This window comes from Catharus ustulatus, chromosome 1 (assembly GCF_009819885.2).
Source record: "Catharus ustulatus isolate bCatUst1 chromosome 1, bCatUst1.pri.v2, whole genome shotgun sequence".
Taxonomy (NCBI): Eukaryota; Metazoa; Chordata; class Aves; order Passeriformes; family Turdidae; genus Catharus; species Catharus ustulatus.
In genome coordinates this window covers 14525079-14537188 of record NC_046221.1, presented here as the reverse complement: position 1 = coordinate 14537188, position 12110 = coordinate 14525079, and the positions used below count along the sequence as shown (strand labels likewise).

The window sequence follows — 12110 nt, the reverse complement described above, 5'->3', positions numbered from 1 at the left end:
CTGTGATCAGTGTGAGCTGCTTCTCTCCTTTACCTCCCAAACACAATTTGTGAAAGCAGCAGCAGCATCATCTGCTGCCCATGTGTATTTGGGTCCTTTCCGAGCCCACAGCCGTCTCTTGGGAGCGCAGAGCAAAACACTAACCAAAATAAGCCAGGGACTCAGAAGGTTGCAGTGCTGTTGAGGCAGCAACATTGTAAATCATACAGTAATTATTATTTTAACAAAAGGAAAGCAATAAAGCTAATGGTTTTAAGATGGTTGAAACAGCTGACAAAAACTACGATATTTCATGCAGAGGAGTCAACCCTCAGATGCAGCTGACCCACTGGATTCATGATGATTTACACCCATTGAATACACACCCCACCTTGGAATGACTAGGGTAATAGGAATTTCTCTTTCAAGCATTTTCATGCATTTTCCCCATTCCAAACAATTATGGTGAACTTTGTGATGCAAATAAAAAACCACAGGTTACGAACTATGCAAAACAAATTGTTTCTCACCTCTTTTGAAAACTTCATAACGGATAGAAAATCCTGCTCCATGTGTCTCATAGTCGGAAACAAATTTAATAAAAAGATATGGTCCTGAAGACACTACAGGAGCAGGAGCAATTTTTCCACAGTACTTTCCCCATAAGCGTCCTTCAGCATTATCTCCATCAATCACTTCAACATAATCATACCTGGTAGATAAATGGAAGGAAGAAACTTTTAACTTCCAGGAAAGAAGGAGACCTAATTAATTTAGAAACCATAACACAACATAGATAATCAAGAAAAATGCTAGCTTGCTTGGAAAATGCATTATGCTGAAAGATGTAAGCAAAATGAAATAATTAAAATGGACTACATTATGTCTGTAGACATCATCTGGCAACATGGAACTATTAGGAAGAATGGTGTCCATTATGCTTGCAGACAATGTCAGCTAAAGTAACCAATTAACAAAAAAAAAAAAAAAGGAAATCTCACGAGCACAATTCCGTATTATTAAATTGTGTTCCTTTGTCTGTGTAGTGTTGTTATCAATACATAATGCATAGCATTCTTTTCAAACTGTGAAGTTCTGTTATGAATTCAAAAATGTCTTTTTGGCTGTAGCTCTTTATGAACAATACTTTGATTTCCATATGCTGTCCTCCAAACATATGTCCACAGAATAATAAATAAATCCCTAAACATTAGATTTTGTTCAAAACTCCATCATATTGTAGATCAGTGGTAGAAAAATCTGTTATTTTTCCTTATTATATGGACAAAGAGTTTTGAGCACATCACAAAATCCACAAGTCAGTCACAGCATTTGGTTTTTCTCAGACAAAAATTATTTCGATACAAATCACCTTCACTTAGGTATTTGAATCAAGAAGAGCATGTTACAACATTCATATTAGTACAACATATGTTTACTAGACAGACTGGGCTAAAACCTCTGTGATTATTTGCATCAAAACGAAGACTGTCTAAGGAAAAACATGTTATAACCAAATAATAATTGGTAGTAAAAGTTTGCCTGCGAGCAACATGTCAGGGATCCCCAACCCTGTCACCAGAGATAACAGGGTCTGACAGCGCCTGGTCTGACAGATTTGGTGTTCAGGGGCTGAGGAGAGCAAGCCCAGCAGGCTGGTGGTGAACCAGCCCAAGCAATACAAATGAGAATGAAAGTCATGGGAGGGAGAAGCTGCAGGTGCAGGGACAGGTCTGTTCTTAAGTTTTATTAGCAGATGATTTCATTTGACCCCAGACAGGAAGCAGGATCAGACCCAATCTGTAGAATAAGTTTAATCTTCTCCTAGAAGGTGGTGGCATTTAGAGCTTGGGCTGTGTCCTGTGACTCTTTCAGACAGAAAAAGTCTTCTCCCTGCCCCTGCATCTCCGTGTCTCAGCCACGCTGCCCTTCCACTTAACAAGTTGCTGTTAGCCAGACAATCTCATTTACTTTTCATTATCTTACTACGACTGACATTAAAATGTTGCCATTAATTTGTTTAGACCTTTATAGTCTACTGTTATGCTCACTGAAATGTTCCAAGCATATTAATATACAAGGAAGAGCTAAAAATGACAGGACAATAAAATGTATCTGGCATTTTTAAAGAGATCAAAGGAAAAAAATGTCTTCATGATGACCAATGTCATTTTTAACAAGTCTGCTCCAAACCATCCAGGGCACATTACTTATGTTTACATGAAGTCCTGTGAGACAGCTGCAAAGATGATATCACTAGTTAAAGTGGACAGCTTAAGGCTCCTTAAATTAAAAATGACATTACCTCATCAGTTAAAATTGTGTGCCAGCTTTGGTGTATATCAAATAGAAAATAAAGCTGACACTGATGGAACTGTAAGCATTAACATATGTGAAATATTGTGTTAACTGCATTTCTTCTTATGTATTTGATTTTTCTAGTAGCAATTGCTCATCTCACTAGCTTCACTATCCCAGTGCAGATTGGTGGAAATATAAAGCGAAAACATGCATTTCTGAGATAATTTTACAGATACTTAAGTAGCCTGTAGTTTTTAAATTTAGACTTCTGTTCTTTCTATATTGTCTTTAGGATATGTGACAGGATTTGAAAGTCAGGAGAAGAGCTGTAAAGAGACCTCAGAATTGTTTGGGTTGTGTCTGGTTTGTTTTTTATTTTCCCTTCTTAGAAATATCCTTAAAAATGCCAGCTCTAAGTTTCCTGCAAAACCTTTTGAAAGTACTCAGGGATACAAGCTATTAATTTTTAGATTTTAGGAAAAAAAAAGTATGTTGAGAATGTTAACAGGACAATCTTTCTCCAACTGCTTTTTAAAAAGAAAGAGTAACCACATAAAGCCACAGCATCTGAGTGACAATCTTTGCTCCAATTACCCCACGGTGACATCATTTCACCAGTTTCCCAGGCACCATTCTTTGCTCAAGCTTCAACAGTGGACAAATTTTCAAATGGTATGAAAAAAAATTATGTTAAGCAAATTTTACATTCTTTTTTCCTTCACATATAAAGGAGATAAAAAATTCAAAAGGCTTGAATTCAGTGTTTTTATTCTGCTACACCTTAAAAATAAACAATGTTATATAGTCTTGCTAAGTCTTCCATATACAGCCAAAAAATTACTAACCTGTAAGTACCGATTTTGCTATTATATGAAGTAAATTAGGCAAAAAAACCCCATTCAAATTAAATTCTATCAATCTCCTAGTTTTCCTCCTTCATAGCAATAGACTGCCCACACTTTCCATTGTCCCTTGTAGTGACAGAATTGTAATTTATGGTGCTCTTCCTGGCTGCTGTGCAGTTGTAAATGACACAATTTGGTTACTAAAAGGCTTTCTTCTAATGGATTTTTGCAAGTTACAGGTCATGCAGCCCCATGGAAGATTGGAGGATTTTTCAATTTTTTTTCTTTCATTTTGAGAAATTACTGAGAGACAGAGAAGAAGTTTAGCTGTGAGACAATGGGTAATAAGTACAATTTGAAAAGAGGAATCTTTAGACATCAGCCCCACAACCTTGATATTCTAACAATTATGTTTTTCATTTGGCAGCTAACAAATGGATTTGGATTCTCCCACACTGGTGGCAACATATGATATCTGGGCTCCAGTAAATGAGTACCTCTATTATTTTTTTCTTAGAGAAATAAAATTACTCTGGATTTTACTAGTTTATACTTGGAAACCGACATCCTGCTGTCATTTTTGCACTTTTCAAAATCCTACCAGAGACCGCAGCATATCACAAACAACTGGTCTTGTAAATAGGAGAAAGTACAGTCACAACTTGGAAATGGAGTTGCTGCCAAGGAAGCTCAGAAAGCAGCTTGCATGTCCCTCTGGACTTGGTAGCAGGTCTTTTCCATAAGTTTGTCAGAAGATGCTGTGCCAGGGATACAGTTGGCACACTGGCATCCCTGTGAGAAGACTGAATGTGTCACCTCCGCAGCACCCAGACAGACTTGGCACACAGCCCAGAGTACTGAGTTTGCAAATTTGGATTTCCCATTTGGCAATTCTTCACTCAGTTACTGCTGTCAGTGGCGTGGCAAATATTTCTTGTAATTTTATAGTCCTTTAGGGCTTATGGCAGAGAGATGTAAATATAAACATGGAGCTATAGTTTTGGGTGGAAGACTAGAGCATGAGGTCAGATGTGGAAGCAGGAGGTGCCTGCCCAGAAGAGAGGACAGTCAGTGAATATGTTTGTGGCACCTCTTTGTCACAATGCAAAAAACATTCCCTTTTTGTTTGCCTGGGTCTTTCCAGATATCCCATTTATGTTTGCACCCTCTGTAGTGTGCAAGGCCAGTGTGTGGCTTTTGGGTGGGAGACTGATGAACAGCAGGGCAGGAGCCTGCAGAGCAAGAACTCACACACACTTCCTCTTCTCTCAGCTGGGAGATGAGCAGGCCATTGCTAGTTGTTCCTAATATTATCGTTTAGTAAAGCCATGTCTGGAAGAGATTCCCAGTGGAAAGATAAGGGAATCTAGAATTCCTCTAATTCTTTAAGGAATTGCAAAAAACTTGTACTTTTTTGGAAAGTGTAAGTTATGGTTTTGAGGAAAAGGCCAAGCAATACCTGTAAAAGAGCCCTAGGCAATGAAAAACATAAAGAGTTGCAGGATTCAAATTTTGGTGAATTTTCTACTACCAGTTTCTAGTAAGTGATAACAGTCCTTACATTGGGGTTCAGTTCTGAACATGCTGGAGACCGCTAAAGTGCACCTTTGCATGTTGTACTGCAGAAAGGGAGGTGCAAGTGCTGGAAAGCCCTGCCTGCTGCTGAAGCCATCCATTCTGCCATACCCTTTGCTTCCACACATTTGCCTATTTGCCAGGGCAGTGAGATCTTAAGCCATTTTCCTTAAAAAATTCCTTCTCAAGAGGTAGGCAGAACTCAGCTGAAATCTAAATATCTGCCATTTAATCTCATGAAACAATCAGTGAAGTATATACAACTATAATTTACATCCAAGTATTATTCTGCAACCTACTGTGATCTATTTGGTTGTTATGAATACTTTGGCTGTTAGGATGAAAAATTTTACAAGTCTCTCTTTATTTTATCACTCTGATTCCACATCCAACCAAGCTGCTAAATTTCTCCCTGACATGAATTATCCACCTTGGTCAGACTATCTTTGGCTCTGAAATTTTTCTTCTTAGTATGTATCTTTCTTTTGCCTCTATTTTATAAAGTTTTTTTTTATTCCTCGCAAGTCTCCACTTTAGTTGAACAGAAGGCATCGCAAGAAGAAATCTAAATAAAGAGCTTCGAGTTGTTCTGCACTGTGGCTTTGTGCCCCATTAGTTACTGAGGGTTAGAGGTGTGGGATTTACTGCAGTGCTTGTGGCACAAGGCAGTCTGTATCCCAGAGCTAAAAGCTTAAAAGCTGCAGGCACTCGAGGGACACCAGCCTTAATTCCAGTTTATTAGCAACAAGAAAAAGAAGTACATGCTATTAAAAATAAAAAATCAGGCACAGCCCTGAACAGGCTAATTTTCTGCCTGTAACCTCAGCATCTGCTGCATTTGTCTTCTTGTGAGGCTCCTCTGTGCAGCCCCAGTCTCCAGGGCCTCCTGTAAGGGAACCCATCCCACGGGCACTGGGTGACTGACCCATCCTGCGAAGACACACCAGCCTGCCCTATAGCTGGGACTGCCAGTGCAGGTGTCTACACCAAGCAGATATAATTTCTCACAGAGGGCCTCACAAGACACCTTGACAGAGGTGAAAGCAGCATGTAGCCCTCAGAGGATCCGGGGTGACTGCTGTGTCCTCAAAAAGTCTAAGCAGGGCACAAGTGATCCATGATCACTGGGTGGCATGGGAACTGCAGGGTTTTTTCCCTTTTTAAGCTCCTTCCCAGTGTGTTTGGTGGCATGGGATCCTGCATGGTGTGTTCCTAAATGGCTGCTGGCTCCCAGCACACACGGCACTCTTCTCAATGGAGAGGCTCTTCTCCATCTTTACAAGTCACCTGTTCGTGTGGATGTGTCTTTGACTTCCTTCCTTCCTTCCTTCCTTCCTTCCTTCCTTCCTTCCTTCCTTCCTTCCTTCCTTCCTTCCTTCCTTCCTTCCTTCCTTCCTTCCTTCCTTCCTTCCTTCCTTCCTTCCTTCCCTCCTTCCCTCCTTCCTTCCTTCCTTCCTTCCTTCCTTCCTTCCTTCCTTCCTTCCTTCCTTCCTTCCTTCCTTCCTTCCTTCCTTCCTTCCTTCCTTCCTTCCTTCCTTCCTTCCTTCCTTCCTTCCTTCCTTCCTTCCTTCCTTCCTTCCTTCCTTCCTTCCTTCCTTCCTTCCTTCCCTCCTTCCCTCCTTCCCTCCTTCCCTCCTTCCTTCCTTCCTTCCTTCCTTCCTTCCTTCCTTCCTTCCTCCCTCCCTCCCTCCCTCCCTCCCTTCCTCCCTTCCTTCCCTACCTCTTTCTCCCCTTCTCCCTTTTTTCTCCAAGTCTATTAAAGTGCCCAACAGATCATTTCTCCAAGGATGGACACGCCCACAGTTGAATCAGGATGAGCCAGGTAGCGCAAACTTTGTGAGAAGGGGAGGTGGGAGTCAGTGCCCATGGCAGGAGGCTCTAAAAATCTAAATCCCAGAGTTCTTTCAAGTGCTGGATATTTAAATGCACAATTTGCAATCAATTAACAATTCGTAATTTACTGTCAGTTTGGGGGGCCTTTGTTTCCATTGGTCTTTTGTGAGCTTGTGTTTTTATGGTGTTCACCCAGGGCCAAAATTCACTGGTGTTATTCATACAAAGGTCCTGTCAACCTAAGAGGTTTCTGGGAATAAGGCCATTGGGATTTGGCCACTGTTCAGTAATTTACTAATGCCATTAACTGACGGTGGGTCTCCATTAAGAATGAACTACTGAGGGTCTATTTTAGTACAAGACAATGCTGTAGTGAAAAAGAGAAAAGATGTAACAAAGACATCAATGAAGATCTACAGTTACCCACTGCAACAGTAAAATTCCAACCAATGTTAGCAGCAGTCTTGTTATTACACTGGTTTCTGGAATAATTGAATGCATTGGGATTTGCACTTTACTTTAAAATTAAGCTCTTAATTCTCTGCTGAACAAAGGAATCTGAAATGCAACATACTTTAACCAATAACATTTCAAAGCCCAGAATTAACAAAAACAATAATTACTACTTTAAAATTAGAGTATCCTTCATCTTATCACATGCTCCTTGTTTTCTGAGTACCTGGGACAGGCAGAAATGAAGATCTGAACCAAAATAGGCAAGATTATATCTCCACTTTTATCTCTACAGCTCCACTGAGAACAATAGCCAGATCTTTAGCTGCTGCAAATGAGATTAGGCCCTTTATACCAATGGATCTAAGATGGTTTACACTGACATTTTTCTAAAGAGGGTGCAAGTGGTGACAGAACATTTTGCCTTGTATTTACTTAGCTCTATTCTATTAATACCAAATAAAATCTGGAAAATTCTTTAACAGAAATGAGAACAACAGGATTCACTTTTGGAATGTGTTTAACATTGTCATGCAGAAAATGAAGAAGAATCAGAGGTTTTGGACTGGGTTTTGACATTTTAGCATTACAATGTCCTAAGGGAAGTAAAAGCAAAATTCATCTGCTAAGGTCTTCAGCACATCTATCTGCAAAATGCATTTCACCAATGAAAAGATTTGATCTTGAAGTTACAGTAAATTCCACTGATTTCAATGCTTGCCGCATACTGTAATAAATTATAGTATAATGATCCCAGTATATAAAAATGAAAACCTCTTCTGGGAAGAAACATTCAATTTTAAACCTCTTCAGTGAGAAACTTCAGTTCATAACTTTCTGGCATAGAAAAATGCTATCTTTTCATGGAAAAGGTTTCTGTCTGTCAAATAAGACAAATTTACAAATGCTTGACTTCCACTTTAAGTGGGGGAAAAAGAAACACTTAGCAGTTTAAAGACTTCTGAGAGGAAGGAGCTTTCTAGTGTCAAACTGGTGAAGTTTAGTATTTATAGGAATTTCACATGCCTCTAATTACTCTAAACTCAGTTCCCAAGTAAAATATGCCATCTGGAAGATATTAGAGTCATTTACAACTTGTTCACTTCCCTATTTCACTGCAAAATCTTACCTCTTGCCAACTTTCCAGTGTTCTTCACAAAATGAAATGCAGTCTAATTTTTACTGGTTGCTTAATAGTTACTTTATCTATGTTGCAACAGCTAAGGGTTTTAGAAACTGGGAAAAAAGCTACATTTAAAAAAAACTAACTCTCTTATTACTCACTGTACCTCAAACTTTTCATGTGAATGTTTCAGGTGTGAAGGTTATGCCTTGGATTAGTTTAGTACGAAGTCACTAATTTGATGTGGTTAGATTTGGAAAGATATCCTAGGTGATAAGAGAGAGAAGAAAGATGAAGAAAGATGACACAAACAGCCATCATGCATAAGAATAGGCTCTTTTAAGGAAAAAAAATCCAAAAACTCGACTATATGGCTTTGTTTTTGTTTCTGTGACCTCCCAAGAGATGCCCATCAATCAGAAAACTTCTTGTTAGTAGAGCAACTTCATCCAAGTATGCCAATCTGTTTATAAGTGAAGCTTTGCGACATTCCTCTGAGGTAAAGTTGTCATTCTCATTTTACATATGTGGAGACGGGAGAGAGAGACTGAGTGCCAGCAGTCTTGCAGAAATTTTGCAAACAGCAAGGAATGAAGCTGAGATATTCAGATACTGTGTTTTAAACATAAGAGCCCAGTCTAACTTCTCCTGAAATAATGGAAAGATTCCTAGTGGCTTCTATGGGTTTCAAATAAAGCTTCTTAACAGAGGCTTGAAACTTGGAAGCTTTCCTAAGCTATAGAATGACTGGAAGAAGGGGCTGCAAAGTCTCACACAGAATCACAAATACATTTCTGTAGGAGAACTAGACTAAATAACTTGCATACAGAGACTCATGCATATATACACACTCACACTCACTGTACACCTCTATATCCATCAAACATTGTTTTCATGTGCCCAACAAGTTTAATGATTTGTGGTTGGATTAGAGCTCTGTGCATGTACTGCTGAATTCACTAAAAAGCCTGCCTAATTGGTAAGTTATAGAAGCCTTGGGTTTGCTTCCTCGAATGCCAAAAGAACAGAGACAGAGCTCTATCAAATGGAGATCAGAATCGGTTGTGATTTCTTTTCTTTCCATGAAAGGAGAAAAGAAATGCTTTAAAGTTGTGGCAACCTTGTAGCACTCCACTTGGGAGTTTTGAACTGCTGATTAATTTGTAATTATCCTTTGGGGATCTATGTAGTATATTAATCACAACCTTAGGAACTCAACTTTTAAAAGTATAAGGTAGATGTTAGTTTTTCATAGAAACTGTGAAAGTATAGAACATAAAATAAGTTCCATACTTTGGAAATTCAGATATTTGTCCCTTGTGGGCTGTTTACAACCTCTCTGACCAATACTTATTATTAATGAAACTAAAAGAGGCTAAAGGACAAAGGAAACTACAGACATACATATCAGCTTTAGAACAGAAGTTATGGCAATTTTCTTCCATAGCAACCATGTCCTTAAGCTCTGTAAATACAGTAAAATGATGGGCATTTTAATTTATTTCCAGTTGGGAACTATATAAGGGAATATTTAGGATGCAGTGTTAGGCACTTGAAGTTCAATATTTCTCAGTGTTGTTCCCTTTGTTGTGATTTCTGCATCACATGCCCTGTGGGCAGACCTTGGGCCAAGTGAAAAATCCGCTGTGGGATTAGTGTCTTCACATACTTAGTCTGTAGTGATATAAATGACTGCTGTGGGTCCTCCTTGCCTGAAAGTGTGACACATGTAAATGACTGGATTGATTTTTTGCTGAGACTGTATATCAAACCTGTACATAGCCACACAATTAGGCATATGTACAAACAAGTGGAGTTATTGGAAAATGTCCAGCTTTGCTTTTGAAACTTTTGGCTTGTCAGTGTTTCATCATGTGCATGTATTAGAGCTTTACCCATGGATTTTTATTGGGGAAAAGGGGATCAGACTCTCTTGAGCTATCACCAAGGGAAAAAGAGCTTAAATATATAAAGGAGATCCAAACATTCAAGTATTTTCTGTATTGAAAACAGAGTCCTTTAGTGTGTGAGATACGTGGCATTATTAGGTAAATATGCTCATAATGCTGAGAAGACCTTTGGCAGACTATTCTAACATCTAGATGAAAACCATCTCCTTATTTCTTTCCTATAATACAAACTTGGAAAGGCGAAGTGCCTGGCCATAACATCTAGGAGTGCTCTCTGGCACAGGAGGCACACAAAGCTGAATAAGAAACATTTGTAGTTCAGAGATCAACCCACTTACAACGTCTGCATGTTTCCTGGCGAGCCGCTATCTCAGCACAAAATCATTTGGTTGTGTACATTGCCACTTTAACAAACAACCCTTAAGCACATGAGTAATACTTAGGGTTGGCAACTTTAAAGGAGCCCTGGCTTTGTGAAATCTGAATGATTTTTCCTAAGAGCTGTGCAAGGAACATTTACTCAAGGATGGTGCTTTCAAATTCCAGACTTGTGATCTGACTAAGTGTGGTTGAAGAGCTGCCTGAAAAATTCCCTGGCTTGTCTTCTGTTTTGCAACTGGGACGTGTATGCACGTATGTGTGTGTGTGTGTGTGTTTCTGTGTGTACATTTTTATATTCTTTATACAAGAAAAGACCTGAATCATTTCAGATGTTTCTTCCCAAAGTTCATTCTCAGCCAGAGAAGCAGCCTGGGAAACTCAACCTGGAAGACGTTCATTTTAAAACCACTAAAGCAGATGAGAACAGGGAAGCAGAGTATCTATGTAGATTTAAACCATAGTAATTGCTACCAATGCTTTTCCATTAATTTGTTGTCTATTTTCAGTAGAGAAATTATAAATAAAACTCCTGTTGATAACTCATGCATGTCTTTATAGATGTAGTTTGGTTTTGCGCACATCAGCACGTCAATCCAACATGAGTGCAGACCTCTCCCTGAGATTCTGCTCTTGAAATCTGCATTAGGAAATTCAAAATTACCCTCGAAATTATAATTTTCTTATAAAGTACATGATTAATGTTTATTGCAAACAGATCACTATTTAAACTGTTTCAGAGTTACAGTACTTTGCTTTCGTAATAGAGCTCACAGTTAAACTGTACCAATTTGAAATGTCAGTATATAAAAGTTTGTCCCACTGAGCAACTTTATTGCCATTTTATTGTGTGTATCCTAGAACTGAAAAGTATATATAACTTAAATAAATGTATTTATCTTACAGTAAAATATATCATACATATTTAAAGCTGCTAAGCCTGAATTTAGTTCATTTGTATCCTATATCACAGAGAAAGTCACAGCTTTTATGTGTTTTGTGACCTTATGATTTATATGGGTCTTAAGAAATAACTATGTGTTTAGAAAGGAGGAAAACAGTGGCCAATAAACATTCCCAGTAGCCTAAAAACAGGAACAGCTTGTTAGCTGGGGTCAGCCATATGACCCAGTGCCCAGTGAAACTGCATTGTTATAGCTGGAATGTGGGGCAAACCAGCCATGCAAAAAACCCACCCCAGCGATCCACCTCTCATAAAAATGTCTTTCTGAGAAAGAGAGGCATGTGATAATGACTTACAGGAAGGAAAACGTGCACAGAAGATCAACATCATCTCTGGTACAGATTTACAGAGTTTAGTGGCATTGCATCTGAGGTGCATTGCCCTACGCTAATTTAAAATAGAAAACAAAGTGGAAAACCTACCAGAATTCACAAGCATTTGTTAAAATATTTTGCATAGTTTTCTTCTGGTATTTAATACTTTGGAAAGCAAGCAGGGTAATGGACATACAACACAAACACATACACAGCTCATGAGCTTCAGTAATTGGGACCATGCTGAATACATGCATACCAGCTTAAATCCCCAGCGGGAGCTGCACAAATGTCAAGGAAGTATTCATTAAATGGGACCAAGTTTGTCTTCCTTCCACTTCCTTTTCCTCTCTCATCAGTGCAACTTCTTGAGATAGTCTCTCTCCTAAATCTGCTGAGCATTTGGACCTATACTCAGTGGACACTAAATCTATT

At 38.9% G+C, this 12110-nt stretch overlaps 1 protein-coding gene across 4 annotated transcripts in view; it reads right to left on the bottom strand.

Annotated features, from left to right (window-relative positions):
* NRP1 (neuropilin 1) overlaps positions 1-12110 on the bottom strand; it is a 112858-nt gene that overhangs the window by 65633 nt on the left and 35115 nt on the right. For all 4 annotated transcript variants that reach the window (XM_042779370.1, XM_033061702.2, XM_042779371.1 and 1 more), the window contains exon 4: positions 510-691. In XM_042779370.1, coding sequence (XP_042635304.1) covers positions 510-691 — 182 coding nt within the window. The remainder of the gene's footprint in view (positions 1-509; positions 692-12110) is intronic.